The following is a 27,437-nucleotide window of genomic DNA, read 5'->3' as shown; positions in this document are numbered from 1 at the left end:
CTTCGAAATCCTGCCTGTACTTCTGGTAGTTCTCGATCCACATACTGCTGAAGTCTAGCTTGTAGGATTTTAAGCATGACTTTACTAGCATGAGAAATGAGTGCAATGGTGCGATAGTTTGAACATTCTTTGGCACTGCCTTTCTTTGGAATTGGAATTTAAACTGATCTTTTCCAATCCTGTGGCCACTGTTGAGTTTTCCAAATTTGCTGGCAAATTGAGTGTAGCACTTTTCCTGCATTGTCTTTTAAGATTTTGAATAGCTCAGCTGGAATACTGTCACTTCCACTAGCTTTGTTGTTGCTCAGTTTTTCTAAGGCCCACTTCACTTCACATTCTAGGATGTCTGGCTCGAGGTCAGTGACCACCTCATTGTGATTATCAGGGACGTTAAGCTCATTCTTGTATAGTTCTTCTGTGTAATTTTGCCACCTCTTCTTAATCTCTTCTGCCTCTGTTAGGTCCCTGCCATTTTGGTCCTTTATCATGCCCATTTTTGCATTAAACGTTCCCTTCATTTCTCCAATTTTCTTGAAAAGATCTCTGGTCCTCCCTATTCTATTGTTTTCTTCTATTTCTTTGCACTGTTCATTTAAGAAGGCATTCTTATCTCTTCTAGCTATTCTCTGGAATTCTGCATTCAATTGGGCGTATCTTTCTTTTTCTCCCTTGCCTTTCGCTTCCCTCCTTTCCTCAGCTATTTGCAAAGCTTCCTCAGACAGCCATTTTGCTTTCTTGCATTTCTTTTTCTTTGGGATGGTTTTGGTTGCTACCTCTTGTACAATGTCGCGAACCTCTGTCCATAGTTCTTCAGGCACTCTGTCTATCAGATCTAATTCCTTAAATCTATTTGTCACCTCTACTGTATATTCAACAGGGATATGATTTAATTCATACCTGAGTGGCCTAGTGCTTTTCCCTACTTTCTTCAGTTTAAGCCTAAACTTTGCAAGGAGAAGCTCATGGTCTGAGCCACAGTCAGCTCCTGGTCTTGTTTTTACTGACTGTATAGAGCTTCTCCATCTTTGGCTGCAGAGCATATAGTCAATCTGATTTCTGTGTTGACCATCTGGTGATGTCCATGTGTAGAGCCGTCTCTTGGGTTGTTGGAAAAGAGTGTTTGCTATGACCATCGCATTCTCTTGACAGAATTCTATCAGCCTGTGCCCTGCTTCATTTTGCACTCCAAGGCCAAACTTGCCTGTTATTCCAGTTATCTTTTGGCTTCCTACTTTAGCATTCCAATCCCCCATGATGATAAGAACATCATTTTTTGGTGTTAGTTCTATAAGGTGCTGTAGTGCTTCATAGAACTGGTCAATTTCATCCTCTTCAGCACTGGTGGTTGGGGCATAGACTTGGACTACTGTGATATTGAATGGTTTGCCTTGGATTCGAACTGAGATCATTCTGTCATTTTGAGGATTGTATCCCAGTATTGCTTTTCCTACTCTTTTATTGACTATGAAGGCTACTCCATTTCTTCTGAAGGATTCTTGCCCACAGTAGTATACCTGATGGTCATCTGAATTAAATTCACCCATTCCTGTCCATTTTAGTTCGCTGATACCTAAGATGTCAATGTTCAGTCTTGTCATCTCTTGTTTGACCACGTCCAGCTTTCCTTGATTCATGGATCTTACATTCCAGGTTCCTATGGAGAAAAAATCTTTACAGCATTGGACTTTCCTTTCACCACCAGACACATCCACAGCTGAGCGTCCTTTCGGCTTTGGCCCAGTCGCTTCATTCTTTCTGGCGCTACTAGTACTAGCCCTCTGCTCTTCCCCAGTAGCATATTGGACGCCTTCCGACCTGAGGGGCTCATCTTCCAGCGTCATATCGTTTTGCCTTTTGGTACTGTCCATAGGGTTTTCATGGCAAAGATACTGGAGTGGGTTGCCATTTCCTTCTCCAGTGGATCACGTTTTGTCAGAACTCTCTGCTATGACCTGTCCGTCTTGGGTGGCCCTGCACGGCATAGCTCATAGCTTCATTGAATTACGCAAGCCCCTTCGCCACGACAAGGCAGTAATCCATGAAGGGGAGGCAGTAATCCATGAAGGGGTTTCCTTTATTAGGGAAGCAAAATGCATGTATTTTAAATTTTAAGCAAAGAGCTTCTTGTTTTTCCCCCTCATAATGTAAGCAAATTTAATACCTTCTCAAAGTTCAGCAAATTCCTTCTGGGTGGTGTAGGATTTAAATTTGCCTCTATTTGCCTGCTTTTTTTCTTTCCTCTGTTTTTTTTTACAATGTCAATGGAGACACAGAAGCTGGATATTTCAGAGGACAATCTCAATCATACTCTTAACAGTTTATATCTCTAGCTGTCTTACTGTCAAGCAACAATTGCAACAGTGAGCTGAACAGAGTAGCTTTTGTCAGCTGTTCTCCAAATGCTGTATTTAATTTAGCATGCTTGGGATATGTTTCCCTTTTTGTACAGGATTTGGGTGTGGGAATGGAGAATCATAGGGAAAATGACAGAGACTAAATGGAGTATCTTAGAAGATATCCTGGACTCCACACCTTTAATTTCAGGTGTTTCTAGCTTATGGTATAATGAGGTTATAGTTATTGGTGGGATTTCAGTAAACAGCTGAAGTGGATTTGATGGATAGTTGTCTTGGTTCTTATACATGTTATGTAAAGGTCCTTAAAATCATAATTTTGGCACAGAATTGCTATGTCAGGGGAAATAGCTTTATGTTTTCTGAATCTATAAGTTGACTAACATACATTGGTTCACCTTATAGTTTTAGTATATCTCTTTTAGTATATTGGCCCTCTTCCTCATAAAGTTCTGTTTAGGAAAATAAATCTTTTATGAAAATAATGAACCCCCACTAAAATGCAAATAATAAGTTTTGTTTATCAAGGGAGATGAACTTGAAAAGCTGTTGAGAGCTATTTGGAGGTACTGATGGAAAATGTCCATTTCTAACCTGAAATTGGAAAGCATACTTTTAGAATCGAGTGTAAAAAAAAGAATAATTAATGAAACACAAAATGACAGATGAGAAAGAGAAAATGATGTAAGAATAGAATGCCCTAGCTCAGGGGTAGGCAACCTTGGCTTTTTTATGACTCGTGGACTTCAACTCCCAGAATTCCCGAGCCATGCTGGCTCAGGAATTCTGGGAGTTGAAGTCCATGAGTCATAAAAGAGCCAAGGTTGCCTACCCCTGCCCTAGCTTATGGCTCTAAAACCCCTTCTCTACTCTGAATTAAACTCTTCTTTTTGATCATTTAATCTTTTTATAGAGAAGAGTCAAAGATGTGATATCGCCAATTGTCTTTGAAGCTACATACAGCCTTGGGAAACATATTGTGGAAAAAGAAGAAAAAGAATTACCTGCTCTCATGCCTGTACTCCGATGGAAAAAAGGCCAGAAGATGTCACAGAGAAACCAGGTTAGAATCTGGATAGTCCTATTAAAAAAAACAACAGCAATATTGGAAATAAACAATACTGTCCTTTTCCCAAATGGAAAAAAAGATGTGATTCTCTTTTCTGAATGAACAGTCAAGTTGGCCGTGCTGTAAAAGTCAGTAATTAGAATTATTTATTTATTTTAATAGATTTGCTTTTATCCCACCTTTATTATTTTATAAGTAACTCAAGGCGGCAAATATACACAATATCTTTCTTATTTTCCCTGTAACAATAACCTTGTGAGGTGGGCTGGGTTGAGAGAATATGACTGCCCAAAGATCATCCAGTTGACTTTTGTGCCTATGGTGGAACTAGAACTCAAAGCCTCCCGGTTTCTAGGCCAGCAGCTTCATCACTACACTAAACTGGCTCTTACCCCTCTGCATTTAGTAAGGAATGAACAGCTTCATACAGTCTCTCCAGGCATTTTTCCCCACAGTGCTTTCACCTTATGTGACATAGTTGCAGAACTGCTGTTTACACTACTGCTAGTTCAGAATTCAAGACATAGGCTGAACACTGATATCATTCTATTAAGAAAAGAGCTATCACTAGTGTAATAGATTCTTTTTCCCCCCACCCCATATTGGATCTCTTCGAAAATATTTTGGGACTCTGGAGTGGTTTTGGAGTGCGTATGGAGTAAGTGGGAATAGGAGCAAAGTGAGAGATAATTCTGCTGGATCAGAAAGTGCCCCAAGTCTTAAAAAACTAAGCCACATTAACTCCAGTGGGACTTGCTCATATATTTATTATAATATTGTCCCCTCATTATTTATTATAGGATATTTGCCCTAATAAATTAATAAAGAAATATACCTGCACTTCGTTATATAGATCTGCAGCCTGGCCTCCTCAGTGCTTTCAGCTTGTCCTTCCTCATTTAATATCTCATGGCAAATTTTTCTATTCTAAAAAGTTAAGCAATTAACTACAGCATGAATTATAATATAGAGAATTTCCCAGCCAATGCCTCCTTTGGTATTATGGCAATGAAATTTACCATACATTAAATAGAGGTCCTAGGGGAAATAGGGTTTATAATAGGATGGGGAGAATAACTGAAGAAATGGCCAGAGAGCAGATAGGCTAAGGTGCAGATCAGTCTGGTTTTAATTCAAAGTAGTAATGCAGGTTGAACTTGGGAAGATAATAATCAGTTTGACAGGTACAGTGTTAGATCATTATCTTTTAGATAAAAGATGAACAACATACAGTTTTCAGAAGTTGTTAAATTACAGATCCTCTCTGTCCTTGCCAGCAGTGCTAGGGAGTGATGGCGAATGTAGTTGAATAACTGCAAGGCCACCCCTGTTTTAGATCATCTGTGGCAAGTGAGAATCATATGATTAAATTTTGTGCTGAGCAAATGATTTGTTCAGTCAAAGAGAATCTCTGCTGTTCCCAATATGTCCCAAATATAAATCTTTCCTTTATTACGGGAAATGGCTTTCTCCTGCCCCTCCCTCTTTTGTCTAATTAGAAATATTCATTCTCACCCCCCCCTGCTTTGGTTGGGTGGAATCTCTGATGCATTCAGTCTCATCCACATATATGTGCCAGGTTTAATGTGTTGGAATTCAGTGGCCAGGGTGAACCCAAAATTGGCACAGAATGGATGTTTTCCATACCAGGAAATCTAAAAATGATTCCACCCAGTATTATGATACAATATGATTGATCTTAGCTTTTGGGACTGGCTGTTCTTACCAGGCCAGTGTGTGGGAGAGAAAAAAAGTACTGAATTGGTTGGAATTAGTTTAGAGCTTAATTTTTAATAGCTTTATCTCTACATATAGTTGAAAGATCTGCAATTATTTTACTTAACTAAACAGTTGTAACTATGCTGCTGTTATTTTTATGTTGAATAGCAGGAAAAGATTTCAAATATTAGCAGTTTGTTCCTTTATACAGCTGGAAAGCAGTGATCTTTTGCTTCCAAGTGGATTGGCTGCAGTCCCCTAATTTGCAAATAGGAGTTTGCTCCTGGAAATCTGTACAGTTCAGAGAGGAAAACCGCCCTAACGCTCTAATCCAAAGACCATTGCCATGTTACATGGAAGAGAATATCCTTTCTGTTTCAAGAGCTACACTTGGATGTAAAATGAAAGGCCAAGATACCTGTTCCTCAAAATAGTCAGGAGAGCTAGAGGAAAAAATAACTTCATTTACATATATAGTTAATTAAAACTGAACTTAATGTACATGAATACTTACTTTTTTGCCTCCTTTGAAGCCTCAAAGCATTTGGAAGATGCATTGGCCCTAATAATCTCAGGTGTGCACATTTAGTCTAAAGCAATGTTGCTCAAGCTTGGCTACTTTTAAGATATTCATTCTGGCTAGAAATTTGTGGGAGCCAACCCACTTAAGTTTGCCAAGTCTGAGAAACAATGGTCTGAAGTCTTACAGTCAATTATGGCCTAAGTTTTTGGGGAAATAGAAAGCTCTCTCTCCTCAAAAAGTTGATGAGAAGAGACTACTATTCTTTCTTTCCTGTAGAAATTGCCTTTTGTCTTGAATATTTTTTTCAATATTGCATCTCACCCCACTTAGCTTTTTAACACTGACATTGCTGCTAGTTATGGAAGTTTGGAGGACATTAGCACTGTTATAAATCTTATTTTTCTAAAATAGCTGAACAATTCTTATTAAATGAATCCATCAAATTTGATAGGCATTTTAAAGGTCTTATGTTAGCATCACTCTGCTGCTTGTTAGAACAGTGTGACTCTTTTCAGTCTTTTGTTGAGCTTAAAAAAATCACATTTGATTCACTAAGGTTAGTGTAGCTTTTAAATTAGTAGCATGCTAAAAAAACTTAATTTTAATTTTAATTGGGTTTTTTACTGTTCTCAGGGTTTTATTTAATCTTTTTAATTTGTTTTAACGTTTGTATTTAAATGCCCTGTAATCCGCCCTGAGTCCTTCGGGAAAGGGCGGTATATAAATCTAAATAAATAAATAAATAAATAAACTTAAAAAAATAGTAATAATAAAAAAATTCCATCCCTGACTATTACTGTTCTTTTTATAGACTAAAGATATTGACCAGTCATTGTCCTAGATATCCAGGCAAGAAAATACTCCAAATTCATCATTGGTTATAATATATTGAATACATGCATATACTGTCAGCAAAGATCAGAGCCATTAGATTTCACTTTTAAATGAATGGTAATTTCTTGTTACGTCCTTGCTTGGTTAGTTTAAACTATGGTTAACAAAGAAGATAGAATTATATATCATAGTTTTATCTAGGCTTGATTATATAGTTATATTAACAGGGCCTTCTCTGATCTTCGATACCATAGGAAATTGATTTGTCTGAAGTGGAAATGAATTTTTCTGGTTGCCTCCTTGCCAAACCAGAAAAAATGAAAGGAATTCATAAACATACAGAGATAGCAGGAACGTTTTTATCTAGGGACCAGAATTGGGACTGGCAATTCAGTTGTTAAGCAAAACAGTTGCTAAGTGAGTTCATGATTTTGCTTATGACCTTATTTGCTTTGCTGTGAAAATTGTGAATGCAAGGATAAAGTTATTTCTTTAATCATCATCGTAACTGAACAGTTGCTAAACAAGGAATACCTGTAAATTGTAGTTTTGCATTGCATTATAGAACATTCAGCACAGATTCCTCAAACACGATCACTCCAGCATACTATGAAACTTCTGTAAAATAATGTAATATTAATCTAGATGTGTAAGGTACTTTAATTTAATGGATTAGATCCACAATTATTATACTTTGCCTATATGTTTTGGTACAGCTGTAAGAGAAACAGAAATAACTTTTCCAAAAGGAGGAATTTATTCTCTGTTATAACTTAATTTAATTATATTTAATTAATTTTAATGTAATCCCCCCTTCCCGTCCATTACTATAATAACTGTGGCAACTTAGGTTTTGCTTGGACTATTGTGTTTGCTAATATCTATGGCAAATCTTGACTCCCTAAAAATGAAGTCCGAAATCTCAGAATAATATATCTGGTCTATTTTATGTATTCTGGCCATTTTTAATGCTATGGTACATACTATATATATTTCATGATTTATTTCTATACCACAAAGTAGAACCCATTTAATTCGACATTGAATCTGCTTCATGCCAACCTGCTTAGGCTCAAAGATTGCAACTTCTTTTGTCCAGCAACTCTTATGTTCAAAGGGCTTTGAATTTGGAGCCCTTGCATCCTGGAACTAACTGTTTCACATCATGGGTTTCCCATTGATGTGGAATTAAATATTTTCCTGCCGTCAAAGGAATTTCACAGCTGTTCTAAACCCCCCTGCCCCTTACACCAACATGTCTGTTTTCTTTAATAGCAAGAATGCTTTTTTACATTTATAGCTATTAAGGAATTTGTTTTCATTTGCCAGGACATTCAGTGGAAATACTCTTCTAGTTATTTTACACAAAAATATATAATTTAAGCCTGGGAAATATTCAGGAATGTTAATTAATTATCATCAATGAGATGGCATCAGGTTCTTTCACTGGAATTCATGGGATTTTGTTAAAGGATTTCATAAATAACCTAGGGCTTACATACAGTATAGTGAAAGGCAGTTGGTTTTTTGTATTGCAGTGATGGAGCATTAGGGGAAAACCCCCTCCTCTTTTGAGAAAGGCCAAAGAATGGCATGTACAGAGCCTCAGGGTTGATCCATTCTAAAAAAATACTTCTTTATGAACTGCACATTTTACATCTTAAGATCTCTTCTTCTAGTCTGATGATGTGTTATGATTAAATTACATTGCATTTTAATATTTTTATATGGTGATATCAGCAAAATTTGGCATTTTTCAGTAAGTTTTCACGTGTTGAACTACATCTCACATTTTTCCCCTTCCTTGAACTGTGTCCAATTCTCAGAGACTACCTGGACATGTTCCTGTAATTTTCTTAGTGAGATTTTAAGAAATGGTTAGACATTGCCTTCTTCTTAGGGCTGAGAGAAAGTGACTGGCCAAAAGTTACCCAAGGGTGAGTTGCTTTGTGCCGAAGACTGGATTAGAGCTCACAACTATTTTGGCTTCTAGCTTGATGCTTTAACCATTACACCAAATTGGCTCTTGTACAGTACATCTCAAATTACTTCCATCTAGATTCTGTTTTAAGACTATGAGAATTACAAGCAATGAAACTTTTTACTTCTCAGTTTTTTGCTTGTAATCGGCTTAGGGAGATGTTCTTTTGCTCATTGTTTGACTATATTTGAATTGGGTCAATAAAAGTATTACCCTAGGTAGAACATTTTCTTTTGGCCAACTGGCCTTTTTTGTGTAGTTTGGATAAAGTTTTAATATCCAGTGAGATATGAAATAATTGGTATTTATTATAGAGAAAGCTGCTTTCTATCAAATTAGATCTTTGGCTCATCTGCCTTAGTATTTTCCATGGTGACAGGCAAAGATTTCTGATGTTAGAAAAGGTTTTTTTTTTCCTCCACACCCCCCCCCCCCACTGCCTGAAGATATTGTGACAGACGTCAACCATTTTTTTCTAGGGCTGGGTGCCCTTTTAAAAAGAGGAGATTTTATCTAAATCTTTTTCCTACTCTACTATTATTATTTTTTCTGACTTCTTTTAGACTATTTTTGAAAGAAATTGTCAGTCTGATGATTGTGCTGCTGACCTGAAACTCCAGGGTAAACTCTTCCTGTCTAGGTAAGTAGCCCTTTTTTCAATTAAAAATGACTTGATTTGTGAGATATTGGACTGTAAAAAGAAAATTCACAATTGTAAAGTTTAAGATATCTTGACTGCAAACTGAGAGGTAGTTATGTCAGATAGAAGGTTACAGGTGAGTAAGCAAGAATGGTCAAAGACAACAATTCTTCAGAACTCTGGACAGATCCCAGCAAAGCTGTAAGCTGTTCCAACATGGGTTGACTGATAATTGGATTCTTGTTCAACTCTTGTAAGACACCACTTCCTAGCTATAAGATTAAAATCTCCAAAGAGACCAATCTCTTGATAAGCAGATTTGGCAAGTGAGATTTTTGGCAAGGGTGTTGATTCTTCCATGTAATATGGTTCGGGGGCAGGGGGTCTGCAATTCCTAGCCCACATGGTCAGAGGATTTCAGGTTCAAATTCATAAGCTGATTCTATAAAAGCCCAGATATGGAAGTTGCACAGCTAGTGTTATTGTCTCATAGCCAATTGAAAAAGTGGACCATTGATTATTTTCTTAAACAAAATAAAATTGAATTTTATTCATCTTACAATCAAGTGGACAAATGGGAAAAAAGGGGAAACCCCCCCAGTCATGTATGTATGTATGTATGTATGTATGTATGTACACATGCACACATACACACACACAAATTTTAAATACATAGATATGGAGACTCACAAAGATGACTTTGGAGATATTAAGTGATAGTTGGAAAAAACTTGAATTAAGCCTGGGAAACAGAAAATTTGAGGAATATCAGCCTGACTTTTTCCTAATTCATTAGTGTATAAGAGAAAGGAAGAGAAAAACTTAGTCAGGTTTTCTGTTACTATTTCAAAAATATATTTCTTTTCAGACTAATGGGAATCTTTTTCCTGATGTAGCCAGTTTTGAAGGGCTGTCATTAAATCCGTACCATTTTAAAATGAATTGGGCAGATTGTTTGTTCCCCTAATTTTGTTATTTCCTCTTAAAGCTTTTTCTCATTTTTAGCTATATGTACAGTTGTATCATGTCATTTTATTTCCCAAAGCAAATGAGTACAAATTCATTCTGTAACAGTTCCAATCATAACACCCAACTTTGCCTGCATTTAATAACCAAATGTTAAATTCTTAGAGGAGAACTTTGGTAATGTGTTATTGATTAGGGGACAGGAATGGGTAATTTAAATGATTCCTTCTAATGCTTTGAATCTGTGTAAGGTGGAATACAGCCCAAAAAAAATCCCAATAACTTTTTAAAAAAAAGCAAGCAAGAAAAATGAAGGAGGACAGGGACTGCCTTTAGGCAAAATACGCAGGTGACTCCTAGCAGTGTAGCTGAAGAGGAAATCCAGCCCTGTGGAATTACACAGATATAACATAATTCCATGCAGTGCCATGGGACCCAGGACAGCTTGACAGGCAGTAATATTGGAAAAAGCAGAGAAGTTTAGGGTAGTTGTATTTCCTCCCATTCCTTGTATGGAAGAGGCGGAAAAACTCTCCCTGACTTGGATGAGCCAAAGAGCCAAAGAGCTATAATGTTAAGTAGTAACCTAGGATTGCGAAGATCCAAGTTCAATCCACCTCAGCCTTGGAAATTCACAGAGTGATTTTGGGCCAGTTGCTCTCCCTCAGCTCAGCATACCTCACAGAGTTGTTACTGTGTGTGTGCGTGGGTGTGGGTTTTGCGTGATGAAAGATCTCCGTGTAAATATCCTTGAGCTGATTTCCACTGGGTGGAGGGAAAAATTGCTTTTCTTCTGACCAGTTATGTTGTGCATTATGAATTTATTTAGTTTAACTGTACTTCCATAGCAAAGATCTATTTGTTTCAATTGTATAGCACTTTTATACAAACCTTCCGGAGCAGCTTACCATTATGTTTATAATTTAAAGGACATAATATATAGAGAAAATAGATTAACAAGGAATGATAGGAAAATGTGGAGCTTTGAAAAAAATCAGCTGCCCATTAATAACAAAAACAATATTATTAACATGTAGAAAGCAGAAATGATGCAGTAATTAATATTAGACCATTCTCAAAATTCAAACTGCCAAAGAACATGGTAGGATTTTGTTATGGAAAAAAATTAAACTGCTAATATTGATGTGTATTTCATTCTTAATGCTATTTTGCTTTTGTTCTGGATGTCTGAACAAAGTTTATAATTTTGGCCCTGTTGAATTGGATCTACTTGATTTTATTCTCTACTGCAGCCTTCCCCAGTCTGGTGGTCTCAAGATGTCCTCAATTGCAACTTCCTTGATATCCTGGCTTACAGCTGTTTGGCTGTGGGTTGGTCAGAAGGTCTCCAGGTTTGGGGGAAGCCATTTTATTGCTTCTCCAAATAAGCAAATGATTGAAGCTTTTTTTCAACAACAATAGGGGGCAGAAGGTATCAGGTTCATTTTCCCATGTGAATCCCCACATAATTACCTGTCAAGGGATCTCAAATCGGGAGTTACAAGAGGAAAAATGCAATGGAATCCAGCAGGCAGAGCCTCAAATCTTGAACTGTTAAAAATTTATCATCGTCATCATCATCTTAGCCATTGTCTAGCCACTGCAGGGTGAAGGCCTGTTTCCAACCTGTCCCAAGCTTTCTTTTGCCAATTGGGCCCACAATACTTGCTGATGCCGTTGATCCATCTTGTTTTAGGTCTCTTCCATGGATACTTTTTATCAAGAGGGATCCATTCTGTGACTGCCTTGGTCCACATGCCATCAGTTCTTCTTGCTATGTGACTAGCCCATTTCCATTTCAACTCTTTTACTCTTCACGATATCATATACTTTTGTTTGTTCTCTAATTCATCTGCAGGTCTTTCTAACTTGTCTTGTGATGCCAAGCATGTATCTTTCCTTGGTTCTTTGCACCACTCGTAGCTTATGTATTGATTGTGAGGTTAGTGTCCATGCTTCACTGGCATAAATTACTATGTACTATGTAATAGCAGAGCACAATAGCCCTTTCCTTGAATAAATAAAGAGTACTCTGAGTGCAAAAACTCTGAAGAAAATTATGAAGATAGGAGAAACGTCTGTTAAGATAAGGGATATCATAATGACCACCTTGACCATAAAGGAAGTTTCTCAGGTCACATTGCCTTTGTTTTGATAAGTGGCTTTGCTCTGAGATGAAATGCTGCTCTGCCAATTATCTAGTTGAAAAATGGTCTGGTGCCGCTGTTTGTACAAACTGTGTAATTCAGATATGATATTCAGAGAATGGTTGGTATGAATATATGTATATAAGACTGATATCTTTTTTACCTTATACTAGAACTGATCATTCTAAAGAATCCAGATTTTCTTCTAACTGAATTTAGTGAATCATTTGGGGTATTTAGAATAAGTTTATAAATAGAATTTGCAGTATTAATGTCATTTGTTACTAAGAATTATTTCTATCACCTTTTGAATTTATTATGTCTACCTCATAGAGGAAAAGAATGAACTATTGGGTAAACTGATCTAATGAAGATTTCTGTGGAAGAATATGTAAATAACTACCTATTGTATAAAAGGTCTAAATTCTTATTTGCTAAAAACAGAAATGCTTTTTACTAAGTTCATTGAGATTGCACCTGGTTACCTTTTGGAGAAATTTCATTCACCAGTTTTGTAAAATATTTGCTAAGAATGTCACATACAGAAATCCTAACAAAGTTTTAAAAATGGAAGAGGAATATGGTTAAAATGGGATTTTGAGCAAATTGGTTGCTTGAAGCTTATTGTCTCTTTTCCATTTTTTAAATAATAAATCTTTCTAGAAATCACATTCATCATTTTATTGTATTCTGTAATAATTCACCATTGAAGATGGCACCACTCAAGGAAAATAAAACAAGTGGGTCCAAGGGAAAGAATACACATTCTAGGCTTTGAATAATAAGCATTTTATCCCTGTAGTATAAGATTTACAGAGAGGAATTTTCAACCCTTCAAAAAAGCCAGTCCTGCTCAGCTGATACATCACAGAGTTATCCCATTTGATAAAAGCCAGAACAGTGTTACTGCACAGTTGTGTTTCGTTGGTGGTATGTAAATGTGACCTCATAGTTTTAATTTTAAGTACCTGTCTAAACTTAGTTTACTATCTTTATATGGAGTCATCTTGTAGGAAAACTGCATGAGATTTTTTTGAAAATTATCTAGTGAGCTGAAATAGAAGCATTCCTGTTTGGGAATCCTTAAAAAGCAGAGTGTTTTTTTTTTAACTATAGTATTTGGCCTTGGTCTGTTGTATTCTTAACAAAATTCATTTGCTACTAGGTAGGAAATTCTTTATTACAACCAACAATAAAGTTTCTGGGATTATATTCAAATATCATCATCTGTTCTTGATTGGCGTACGGTTTGATCTCTTCCACCATTTCCATTTTCCCAACTATCCTAATCTGTTTTATATTTTGTTATTTTGTTATATATATAGAAAAACTTGCTGCATGGGAATGGGCTAGGAGAGTTGTATTTGGAATTAATATTTACAATGAATTTACAATATAAAGCTTGCGATAGAAACCTAAGAAGTTTACATATTTATAGCAGCTTTCAGTGAAGATTGTTGTCTTAGTTAAGTGTGGGTCTGGGATTGCAGAAGAGGAAAATTCCAGTATGGGCTGAGCTAGATCATGAGGGTGTAGATAATAAAGCACTTCCCACCAGTTATAAGGGGAGAGATTAAACAGGTTTTTCTCCTAGAGCCAAGCCTTCTACTATAACTAATTCAACTCTAAGGCAAATTCCAAGGCTACTCAAGTAGAACTCCAGTCCAACAGAAAAGGGCTAAGGTCAAACAAGGCATGACAGTAGTACAGAGAAGTGATCTTTCATACCCTCTGGACATTTTTATTTTGCAAATTCTTTCTCTAATTCCATCAGGCTTTGGATGGATACAGTTGGTTTCTCTTTGCAGCCATAAAGGTTAGACACTTGCATTTTCAACAATGAAAATTATGATGCCTCCAGTGACAATATGTAGCTTTTTTGCCCTTCCACAAATTGCAGCATAGAAAAGAGTTTTTCATTTTGTGAATTGCAGCAGGGAATGATGGTTGGATCAAGATTACATCATATCAAAAGTTTCTATGACTTTTGAATCCATTTGCACACAAAGAATAATTAGATTATAGTAAACAGAATCTCATGTTGCCTGTTGGTTATGCCAATGGAGGTTTTGAAATATCCATTATTGGAAGCTATAAAAAACACAAGGAAATATTTCATGACGTCAATACTGTGAGATTTTTTCCCCGCTTTAGCAGCTTATTCACATATCATTTTAATATTCATTTGGCATCTACTTTGTCTGCAACAACTGTATAATAAACAGAAAGATTGCAGAATCTTCGTGTGAGGTCTCATAGAAATCTCTAGAAATTATGTGAACCAAAGACACAAGAATCCTACCAGGAATTTATGGAATGCAGCTGGTTTGATTTTACTTGGTAAAACACTTTCTGGCCTCTTTTCCTTCGGTGATAAATCTGCAACACAAAAATAAAATTGGTAGGAAGGGGGTCAAGGACAGCTTGCCCTGGCAACTCACCATGGCCATTTTGCCGTGGCCAATCTGGTGCAGCCATCTCACCATGGCCATCTCACCACGGCCATCTCACCAAGGGACAACTAGCCATGGCATAACTTGCTGTGGGACAATCCTCATGGGATAACTCAAAGCAATAAATGTTTTTTTCTATCTTGTTTCCATTTTTGTCAATGGAAATAATGCTGAAGAAACAGTGGAAGATAATATTTATCATGTTGAGTTATCCCGCATTGATTGTTCAGCGAGTTGGCCATGGCAAGGTGTCCATGGTGAGATGGCCATGCCAGGTTGGCCATGGTGAGATGGCCATGGTAAGTAGGCTGTAGTGAGTTGGCCAAGGTGAAATGGCTGTGGTGACTTGACTCTAGCGAGTTGCCCCATTTTGCAGGGAAGAGCTATTTTTAAGGTGAAATTGTATACAGGTAGTGCTCAGTCTAGGAGCACAATCGAGCCAAAATTTTCTGTTGTTAAACAAGACAGTTGTTAAGTGAATTTTGCCTTCATTTTACAACCTTTTTCTGCCACAATTTTTATGTAAATCGCTGCAGGTCCTAATGAATCATTTGATCATTAAGCGTATCTGGCTTGCCTCATTGACTGCTTGTCAGGAGCTGGTTAGAAAGGTTACAAATGGGAATCACATGACCCCAGGATAGTGCAACTGTCAATACATGCCAATTGCCTAAGCTTCCAGATTTTGATCACACGACTGTGAGGATGCTGTAACTGTCTGTTAAAACCGGTCATACATCACTTTTTTTTTAAAAGAAAATTTTATTGGTTTTCTAGTTTTACATGTAAATATTTGAAAAGCAATGTGGCAGCTGAGTTGGTCAATAATAACACAAATATTTCTAGTACAGATTTCAAACTATTACATTAAATGTTTCCTCTCTTTTCCCCTTTGTATTTACTGTCTCATATTTAAATTAGTACAATTTTTATCATATCAATTAAGTAAAAATAACTTTCTTACATTTATCAATAATTTTTAGTTTATACATATCCTAGTTGTTTTAACATTCAATCTTTTTAGACAATGTCCTGGTTAATTTTTCCCAATTTTTAATTTCCCATTAATACTTATATTTAATTTTTCATATGTATAATTTCCAAGTTTTAAATAACCCCAATTCCCTTTATCACAATTCATCACAAGATCTAATGTTCAGGATACACATCTTATCTATTTGAATTCTCACCATCTTACATCAACTAATTAATAATACAATATAATATTCTTATTTTCTGATAATTTCCAGATGCCCTAAATTTAGTAACCAAAATTGCTCCTATTTCAACATTTAATACGTCTTGTCTTTTTCTCTTAATATCTATTATCTTATATTTAAGGTAGTAATTTTTATTATTTCCACTAAATAAAAACATATTTGTTACATTCATCAATGGATTTTTACCTTATATATATATGTTAATTACCTTTACATTTAACTTTTATAAGCAACTCAATATTCAGATTTAACTATTTATATTTATACTTCTAAGTTTTAAATGACCAAAGTCTTCTTTATCTCAACTCATAACAATATCTAGTATTCAAAGTACAGATCTTATCTATTTGAATATATTTTATTTTAATTCTCATGAGTAGGTCAAAACCCCAATTTTCTTCAGTCTTATTCTGGCTTTCTTTCTTCCATGGCCGTGCTTTTGAGTCATCAAACAAATCTCCCTGTGTTGTCATGTAAATTGTTTGACGTAGAAAGAACCATCTGGTTGCCATTTTTTTGAGAGGACTAACAAATTGTCTATTTTTCCTTCTCAATGTAGTTGTCCTGAACTGTTTATCTTTTCTTCTATCTGTTCTTCTTCTTGATCCTCAGGTTCCTTCTGATTTATGTAGAAAGTCTTTTCCTTTTTCCATATTGTCAGTCCCTTTTCTGGGTTATCCATTGACTGTATTTGTTGATCAGTTGAATCTTCTGTCATAATCTTTAATTGTTCTCAGGGAGAAGGGCGGCATATAAATTTAATAAAATCAAATCAATCAAATAATCTTTAATTGTTCCACCTTTTCTGTTATATTCTGTGTAGTTGATTTTTTAGTTGTAATCAAAGTTTGAGTTTGTATATCTGGGCTGGCATCTTGTTCTTTTCTGTAACCTCTTATTTCATCAGTGGCTGTAAGAATAGTTTGATGAATTGCTTTCAGCATAGAAAGAATCTGTTCCTGATCTTCATCCATATTCTCTTAGTGATGTATTAGATTAAAAGATTTACAATAATCAGAGAATGCAAAAATAAAAAATAAAAAAAATTGTCACTGAATATGGAACACAGCTGGACTTCTCACAGCTGGTGTCTCAAGGTTACATAAATCTTATCTATTGTCTGGGCTGCTGGCCAAGTCTCTTTTAAGCAATAACAAATTGTAGTATCAGGTTTAGCCACAAGATTTCGCCCCTACCATTTGAAATTTTCTTTTAAATCCAAAGTTTATTATAATCTTTTCAGTTTATAATCTTTTCAGTTTCACTAAAAATCTTTTAGTCCACAAACTTTAAAGAATAAAATTTCAATTAAGATCAAATTATTCTTTCAATATTTTAAACTCCCCTGGATAGTCAGTCACCCTTGTTTCTAGAGGGAGGGGTAAAATCTCCCTTCCCTCTCCAAAGGGGGGAAAGTACTTTAAACAGCTTATGCAGGTAAAAAAGTAGTTAGGATTTAAGAGAGGTAGATCTCACCCAATCTCCTCCGCGCTGCTTTAAAATTGCCTAGTGGTAAGTGTGACTTCGGCTGTCTGCAGCCTAGTAACAAGCCATATTGCTATGGCCGGTCTTTCGTCCGCCGGTTTGGAGGGCTGCCCTGGATCGAGTGGAAGGGCTACCGCCCTCCCATGATCCAGCGGGGTCCCGTCCTTGCTGGTCGCCCGTACAGGGTGACTTTCAACCCTTTCCAGGGTCCCCCAGCAAAGTGAAATTGGATGCAGAAGATGGAGCTCGTCTTCCAGATGTCCATGGTGGCCGCGTCGGCAAACTAGAAGTTCTATAAATCACTTTTTTCAATGCTGTTGTAACTTGGAACAATCCCTAAATGAACTGTTGTAAGTCAAGGACTACTTATATTAACAATCATAAAATCACTGAACTATTTCCTGCTGAATTATTATCAAAAGAATTAGGTAGATTTTGATACAACCAGGCAGTTCATCTCACCAAATGTGATTTTATTTATTTTTTGATAAGTTGCCCTTTAGGATACTAACATAGGGAAATTTCTTATAATCATTACTACCGGTTATTAAAAGAATCAAATTACAATGTGTAATAGAAAGTCATATAAGGTGGCATTAAGTGACCCTAATAATAGTACAGGTAGCCCTTGGTAAACAATGGTAATTAAGCAATATAGTTGTAAAATGCTCCCTGATGGTAATCCCAGCACTCCCATTTTTGTCGTTGTGGGGATCTTGGGTTGTTAAGTGAGTCCCAGGTGGCTTGCAAGCAGACCAACAAGCAAGTAACACATGGTGCAAGATGATTTGAGAATGGTTGTTGCTGGGCAGGGGAAGGGTGCATAGGTGGCTGGAACTTTGAAAACCAGTCATAAGTACCAGTTATATAACATTTTCGAATGAACAGTCACTGAAAAAGTAATGCTTAGTAGTGTCGAATGAGGACTACCTTTGAATGACTACAGTGTAACAGTGCAAAATAATACGTAACAGGGAATTAAAAATCCTTACATCAGATACAAAAATAGAGCTGGTGGAAACTGATTAGAAAGGATTATGGCAAGCAACCTCATCACAGTGTTAATATAGTATTTGACTGCTTGTTTTATGGGTCTATTTGCTTAATTTTGAATAAAACAGAAACAGAGAACTGCATGCTATATATTTAATATAACATGCAGTTCATCCCTAGGTTATCAATTAATTGAAACATCATCAAAAGCTACAGGTGATCTTCAATATATGAGCTCTGAAAAATCTGTTAAGATTACTTATATGGTTATTTCTATATTTTTGCTGTTATGTACACTGACAGCGCAAAATATTTGTGGAAGACAAATCATGTTGTTGAGTTTCATTTGTTTCATTCTGTCAATAGATTCTGTAAGCCCTCATTTTGTAATCCTATTTTAAATGCAGTTTAGAACACTGTCCCCCAACCTTTTGGGCGCCAGGGACAGGTTCTGTGGAGGGCTTCTTATAATAAGCTCTTGGATTTTAGCATACAATACTTGCAAATGTAGAATAAGGATAAATGGAGAGAGATAGTTTGACTTCTAGTTTGGATGCCCAGAGATAGGCTCTTCTTTTTGTTTTATCCAAAGAATTCAAATCAAGTTATATAAAATGGTAGCAAGGAAAACGTTTTGAGGAAAATGATATTAGTTTCCCAATCAAGGACAATGCTCCACCTAGGATATTTTAGAGGGCTTGTCACAAAGCCCCAATTCTTTACAGCACTTCTAGCAACATCTCATAGGCAGAGTTAACATAAACACGTTTCACATTCTACAGGGCAAATCAGAAGGATCGCATAAATTTGCCTCATTGTTAATGGTTCAGTGAAACTAAAATTACACTATGTTCTGTCTCTTCCTTGAATGCTCACTCATTTGCTTCCTCAAATAGAATTTCTATGTGCTGAAGAAACATGGGTCCACTTCTTTTTTGAACATTTGAATAATGACCATCCAGCTGATTTATATAACATGCTGCCAATGCTGAGTAGGATGCTGCCACACTGGGATTTTTCATTCATACATCATTTTTGGCAGTCCATATCCAATGACATCATGACCCAGAGAAGCAAACTGGGCTCAATAATTCCTCTGCAAATTGGAAAGTCTTCTTCCTAATCTATTCCTTACTGATTTATTCTGGATGACCACAGATTTAAAGATTCAGGAAAGTGCTCTCTTTCAAGAAGAAGCCCTAAACCTAACAAAATAACAGAGTTGGAAGGGACCTTGGAGGTCTTCCAGTTCAACCTCTTGCAACTACTGTCCTGTGGATTTGAACTTGGGCCTCACATCAATCAGTATTTCTCAGTGAAGAAATGCAAAGGCTATTAATATAATGTTGCTTCCTTCAATTTGGACATTAATTTATATGTTTTTAATTATTTAGGCTGTTTTTAAGAAAACATTGTAGACTATGTTCTGTACTTTGACTACTTAAAAGCATTGTCTTTGTTTTTCTGAGCTTTTAAAAAATACTATCATTATAAGAAACTAGTAGCTGAAGATACTGGCCTATGGTGCATATGCATTGTTATCTTGGTGAAAAATAAATGCATCATTTCAGTGTTAACATACCATTTAAGTGTTTGAAAAAAAAGTTGCATTTTTTGAATTTATTAATCAAACTGCATGAAAGATTTAAATCATTTTAATTGATTTTTAAGGTATTGAAGAGCTGTAGCAAAACTAGTTAGCAATGTTTTAGTCACTTTTGACAGCTTTATAGATCAAAGCCAGTGCTTTGAATGGTACTTGAAAGCCTACTAGTAAGCAAAGTAGAAAGCATAACATTGTTAAGTGAGAATTGCAGCTAAGAAACAGGTTGCTATATCTGTAGTTTCTGAATGATCTTGGTGAGCAATTCCATGTATGAACTATTGTTTTGCCTGGCCTGTCATCTCCAAGTAGAATCTATAGTAGCTGTTTGATCCATGGTCCCATGTAGGGATGCTGAGGGTTTCTCTCCAGTGTAAATTTCATTGGAGAGATAGAAACTCATGCTATGACTCCAACCCTTTGGGATAGATTCACCTTGGGGATCTGCCTCCTATTATTTAGGAAGACTGAAAAACAGCTGTTTCATACAGCTTTTAATGTCATATTCCCAGAGATAATAATTGTATGATGAGGAGTTTTAGTAAGTTTTAATATTTTACCTTTTGGTGCATTGTTCCTTGGGGTGATTTTTGTAAACTGCCATGGTTTTCTACTGTCACAAGTCCTTAAGGAATGTAGTGGAATTAATATAGTGTAAGGAAGCCAACAATAAATAAATTGCATCTCATTTTCAATGTGCTGCTTTACAAGTATCTAATAATACAGAATATTTTAAAGAACTGCTTTTCTTAGATTATGGTACTGGCTGTGGCTGCATATTTAATTGTTCCAGCAGGGATGGCGACTTTAGGCAGTCTGGTTTTTATTGTCAGATATTCATATTAATACAATGATATTAAACTTGTATCACTATTACTATGTTCTTGTTGAAATGACTCATTTTCTGAAATTGTTTGACATCCCAAAGCATCTGTTTGTGGGCTGACCTATCTTTTATTATTGCAGGCTGTGCTGGGAAAGCTACCTTATTAATTTTTCAGTCACATAAATAAATATATTTAAGAATCACATCAAAGGTATTTAGAGAACATTGAAGTGAAGAGGCCATAGAATGGATAATCTTTGTTTTCTACCCCAACTTATTCCAAATATTTTGTAAACTCCATTATTTTGATGACATTCTGTGTTTTTAGAAAACAATAGACTCTCTTCAATTCTATCCTCATTCATTTCAGTGAAGAATCACACCAGCAAAGAACTGAAAGTGAATAAAATAAAATCTCTGATCTGCAAAATGTCCTGAAATAATACTTTTGGCTTAGTCCACAGTGATAGTCTAGGAGGAGAGCCAGCACATCCTTCTTTTGTTTCCATTTGTCATCTGGTAAAAGAAGATTTTCTTTGGCTCACATTTCATGCAGGTTTTTTCCACTGTAAAATTTCTAAAAAGAGAAGAATAAATAGCCAGGTGTTAATTTGCTGCTCTTTTCCTGCAGTGTTGATGACAGGGCTCCTTATCTGGCTTTGGGAGCTGTGAAGAACATCTCGCTGAACATCACCATTTCTAACATTGGGGATGATGCTTATGACACAAACATCGCTTTCAACTTTTCCAGAGAGCTTTTCTTTATCAAAATGTGGCAAAAGGTAGGCACAATCAGTATGTCAGACAGACAAGTCCATCATTTTTACTGTTGTTAAACTGAAGTAATTGAAATTAGTATTCACCACCATTGTAGCAAGGAATAGGCAAGAGAGCCTAGATCCCTTATTTATTTTGTTTGATTTTTCCTCCCTCTAAATTTAAATGTTTTCTAAACAGAAAAAGGCTAAACAGAAATTATTCATTTCTGAAGCATTTTGTCTGAAATATTTTGTTATGAAAGTAAAAAAACAAAGTGTAACCAAATTGTCTGGTTGTTTGTAGAAAGTGGTCAAACATAGGTAGTAACCATAAAACGTTTTCCTACCTAGTGGGCTTAGTTATGCAGAATTCCTAATTTAAGAGGAAGTCACATAAAATAATAGCATTGATCAGCATAATAGTGAGTCAGTGTTTATTTCTTGTATCCCACCTTTATTATTTTTACAAATAACTCAAGGTGGTAAACATATCCAATATACTTTCCTTGTCCTATTTTCCCAACAACAACAATCCTGTGAAATGGATTGAGCTGAGGGAGAGCGACTGGCTTAAGATCACCCAGCTGGCTTTTGTTACTAAAGTGGGATTAGAACTCAGCCCCCCACGCCCTCTTTCTAGACCAGGGGTCAGCAACCTGAAACAGTGAAAGAGCCACTTTGAACCGGTTCCCTCACAAAAGGAAAAACTGGGAGCTGCAAAAAATATGTGTGCATGCGCATACATGCGCGCATGCACAGAACAGGGTTTGACTGAAGAGTGGAGCCAAGGCGAGATATGCACCTGCCCTGCATATTTGAATTGATTGGTTGAACTTTTCTAATCCCCCTTTTTTTTGGGACTGCACATGGCAGAGGACTGGGAGCCGCAGGAGACGGCTGAATGAGCCACATGAGGCTCTGGAGCCGCGGGTTGCAGACCTGTGTTCTAGACTGTTGCCTTAACCACTTGACCAAACTGGGTCCCTTTTTCAGTATTTATTTATTGAATACCAGCTAAAAGACCTTTCTTCTTTCCTTCTTGTATTCTAATCTTCCTTCTACTTTGACGATTGGATAAATCTCTCAATAAGTAATTGCCAATAAAAACAGTAGTGTCAAAAATGCTTGCTTAAGTCAAATACTGAAAAATCTTTACTAGATATTTATTTGACATTTATTTATTTAAAAGATTAATATGTCCTCCCATCTTAAGCATTTCAAAGCGGCTCATATCAACATCAAAGGTGTTAGATTTTCTACTGTCCTTTTTTCCATTATAGTAAATATAGTAATTAAATGAAGTAATTTAATTTAGGGAATGCAGATTTTATTTTGTAACTTCTTAGCTTCCATATAACCTTGCTTCATAGGACATGGCCATTCCTAAATATATATTACTACATCATATTATATATGCATATTATGTATATTAAGCTAAATAGAATATTAGAAGTTGCCATTACTAAATTCTTTCAAGCTCTAATTGGTAATTCTTTTGCTGAAAGTGTGAAGGGAGTTGTACCTTGCCATCAATTTCCTCCTTCATTGTCTGCACCTTTAGTTTTGTGAAAATGTACACATTTTTCCCCCTATTCTGGGGATGAGGAATGAAGATCTTGATAAATTCAGTGAGATTCCTTTCTCAGATGTGTTGACCATGTTGCATCTATGTTGTAGTCAGTTACTGCTGTACTTTTATTCACCACTCAATATATGAGAGAGCTGATATGAACATCTTGTACTGTATATCTGTAATCATGGAGAAATAAGTATTTGTACTAGGAAGGAGGAGAAGGAAATTAATGCTCAGTAAATAAGGCAAGGATATAACCTTTGGTTGAAACTGGACCTCAATGAATATTCTTTGAAATGTCATTAACATTCCAGTGTTCTTTAAATAATTTATTCCTTGGGATCAAAAGAATTCAATTTCCTTGTTAAAAGAAAAAGTTACAAACACCATGTTAAATTAACTATTTTTTTCTTGTTGAGATTTATGTGGTTTCCTCTTATTTATTGATTTAAGAACATTTAAAAAGCCATGCAAGTCACTCTCATCAGTGACTTTGGGTGCCTTACAAGGATAAAATACCAATACAAAAACAATTAAAAAACCCAATAACACTCCACTCCCCTGGCAGCAAAAACAAATGAGCCACTCCGTATCATTCTGGGGTACCCAGGCCCTCTTGACACTCGGTGGGAATAGGGAAAGTATTTTGTTGATATATTATCTCTAACTAACCTTCCCTGTTTCTAAAATCCCATGGAAGATTAGCTAAATCACTAAACTACCCAAAAAAACAACAACACCTCAGTGGCTAGCGAAATCCCATAATCTTTATCTGTCTTCAGGGGAAGCTTTTTTCTTGTTTACAGAAGATTAGGTGGCTCCATCTCAGCCGTTCAAAGTTTTTCACATGGTAAACACAATGTATATAGTTTCCACGCCTGAAGTTATATGATATCTACTTTGATTCATCGTATATATTTCACATGGCTGCAGACACATTTGTCTGGAAGTGCTAGAACATTCCCTCCAAATTCCATTCCATGTCCACTTTATAGCCCCATTTATAAAGCCTTGGAATATACCATGACCTTCCCTTTTCTTTGGCTTGTTCACCCCCCAACCCCCAATATGGCTCCTATCTGCTTCTTAGTAGAATTAATGTAGCAGGCTTTCAACTACCTACTGTACCTACAGTTACAATATATGGTAACTGGTTCTTTATTTCAAATATCTTGTGTAAATTTCAGCAAAAGTATATTAAGTGTGGAGACACTAAGTATCTACTATTATGAAAGGAAAAATTGTGCTCGGACTCAGTAATTATTGGAGTGGCATTGAATTACCCTGCCACTATTATTGTTGCTGGCTCTCATTTCCTTTAGCTGTGAAATTTCATGAGCCATGCTAATGGCATTTCTTGGTAACCCCTTGGTCCTTTTCATTGGGGTGAGAAAGGGCATACTGAGTGATATTTAAAAGGCTTCATTTATTGAACTGCTTCATTCCCCCCCCCCACGTGCCCCACCCAACTTTGCATCCTGACAGCACGGATGCACACTAAATGGGTATTTTCTGTAGTTAGAAGTTTCATAAAATGCCTATAATTGTAGAAGATTTTTTATGAGATGAACTTCCAAAGCTATGTGGGTATTTATTCACACTGCATCATTTCACAATTACCCTAGCATTGCTGTTTTGGGGAAATAGTAGTAATAACCAGCAATACTATCAGATCTGAAATTCTCTCCTCCAACATTTCACATTATACGATACGATACAATACTCTTTATTGTCATTGTCCCATACAGAACAACGAAATTGAAAATCCACATCAACCCCACAAAACCCAACAAAAACAGCAAAATGCATATCAACATACCACCCACCCCACATATACACATTTAACCCCTAGAAACACTCTAACACTCTAAAAACTAAATACAGAAGTTCTCTCAGAAACTGCATTCTGCTGCATTCAAAGCCAAAACCGCTTTTGGATAAAAACTATGGCTGGTCCTGGTCTTTATGACCCTATACCTCCTTCTAGAAGGCAGAAGCTGAAAGAGATCATTTCCGGGGTACGTGCAATCCTGCACAATCTCCACAGCTTTCTTATAACACCTGGAGGCATAGATTTGATCTAAAGTAGGAAGAGTACACCCAATTATTCTCCCCGCAGCCTTTACGACCCTGGACAGCATTGTTTTTCCCCTGACTGTACAACTCCCAAACCACACACACAAACCATAGTTAACACGCTCTCTATGGTACAGTGGTAGAATGCCAACAACAGGTCCTTTGAGAGATTATGCTTCCTGAGAATTCTCAAGAAGTATAACCTCTGCTGTGCTCTCTTCATCACAACTTTGATGTTTGCTCCCCATGTCAGATCATCTCTTAACTCCATTCCCAGAAATCGAAACACCGAGACTTGTTCCACATAATTCCCTTCAATAATAAGTGGATGAATGTTCAATTTGCATTTCCTAAAGTCCACAATAATCTCTTTTGTTTTTTTTTTAATTGAGGAATAAATTATTTTCCCTACACCACTCCATCAGCAACTCAACCTCCTTCCTGTAAGGTGACTCCCCTTCCCCAGCAGTAATCAGACCAACCACCGTTGTGTCGTCTGCAAACTTAATGATCTTATTGCTGGGGTAATAGGGAACACAGTCATATGTGTAGAGCGTGTACAAAAGCGGGCTCAACACACACCCCTGTGGTGTCCCCGTATTTATACTGAGATCCGCATTTATACTGAGATTTGCTTTCTGTGAGCTTTTTTTTAGAGTAGGACTACCAGATTTCCAAAAAAAGTTAGAATTTCATCTCTTTGTATATTTGCACAACATGCACAACATGCATATTAATTTTTGTGGTAGTTTTAACCACTTGATCTCAACAATTTCTGCCTTTCTTTTATTGAATTTTGCTATTTTTTGCTTTCAGTTGTGTGGAATTCTCTTTTTCTTTTCAAACAGAACCATTTTATTTTGCTTATATAGCAAATAACAAACAAAAATATCCCTGAAGGGAACACATGAAGGTAGGTAGGGAGCCCGACAACTGTGTAAGGACAGTTTTAAATGAAAAGCCATCCAGAGTAAGTAGCTTTGCAGAGTGAGATGGGTGACATAAAAATTTGATAATAAATAAAAATAGAACAAACAATAATATATTACAGGTAGTCCTCAACAACAGTTCATTTAGTAATCATTTAAAGTTACAACACTGAAAAAAGGGACTTAAGACCGTTTTTCAAAGTAAAAACCATTGCAGCATCCCTATGCTCACATAATTAAAATTCAGATACTTGGCAAATGACTCATATTTATGACAGTTGTCATGTTCCAGGATCAGGTGATCAATTTTTGTGAGCTTCTGACAAGCAAAGTCAATGGGGAAGTCAGATTCACTTAATAACCATGTTACTTACGTAACAGCCGCAGTGATTCACTTAACAATTGTGGTAAGAAAGATTGTAAAATGGGGCAAAATTCACTTAACAACTGTCTCACTTAGCAACAGAAATTTTTGGCTCAATTGTGGATTACCTGTACAGTTTTTAATTCAGATGATGCACTACTAAAGGATTAAACAATTGCTTCAAACAAATTACAAATAGAACAAAAGTCTTGGTCCATCCAGACTGTTGGGAGCAATAAGCTGACTTTGTAATAATGCTGCTTGGGGGGGGGGGGAAGCCCTAAAGCAGGCATATACATAGAATGAAGGCTATTGCTAAGCACATTGGTTTGTGCTTAAATTGTAAGCCGCCCTGAGTCTTCGGAGAAGGGCAGGATATAAATGGGATTAAAATAAAATAAATAAAATAATTCTATTTGTGTCCATTTCTCATAGGAGCATTTTTTTATTTTTTTTAGTAGAGTAGGATTGTTTTAGCAGAATAGCAAATATGCAATAGATGGCTCTACAATTATTTTAATTGTAAATATTGTCATTGGGTTATGTTTGGCAGATGATATTTATCTCTTAATACAGAACATGTTAAAAGTTCATTGTCTATCAGTTGGTCCAAAATCAATATCTCTACCTCAATCAGTGTTCCATATCACCATTCTTCTTCCAATTTTTAAAGTTGGTTTTCCTCATAATTTGGCATGAGAAAAAGAATCAGATCTTTTTTATTAGATATTACATTGCAATAACTTTCTAACTGACATAATTTTAGAGATACTGCTAAGCACATTTAATTTGTGCTTAGATTGTAAGCCGCCCTGAGTCTTCGGAGAAGGGCGGGATATAAATGGGATTAAAATAAAAAAAATACTAACATTTTAGTATATTTAGATCCCAGTACTGTCCATCAAACTAAGAATGCTGTATATT

General features: G+C 36.2%; 1 protein-coding gene across 1 annotated transcript in view; it reads left to right on the top strand.

Moving 5' to 3' along the window:
• Positions 1 to 27,437, top strand: part of ITGA9 (integrin subunit alpha 9) — a gene marked incomplete at its 3' end in the record, with an annotated part of 248,178 nt that overhangs the window by 143,130 nt on the left and 77,611 nt on the right. The window contains exons 16-18 of the mRNA XM_081345406.1: positions 3,268 to 3,417; positions 9,044 to 9,120; positions 21,445 to 21,595. Coding sequence (XP_081201532.1) covers positions 3,268 to 3,417; positions 9,044 to 9,120; positions 21,445 to 21,595 — 378 coding nt within the window. The remainder of the gene's footprint in view (positions 1 to 3,267; positions 3,418 to 9,043; positions 9,121 to 21,444; positions 21,596 to 27,437) is intronic.

Source organism: Vipera berus (genome assembly GCF_964194415.1).
Source record: "Vipera berus genome assembly, chromosome: Z".
NCBI lineage: Eukaryota > Metazoa > Chordata > Lepidosauria > Squamata > Viperidae > Vipera > Vipera berus.
Note: the sequence above shows the minus strand (reverse complement) of the source record. Positions and strands in the feature narration are given on the sequence as shown.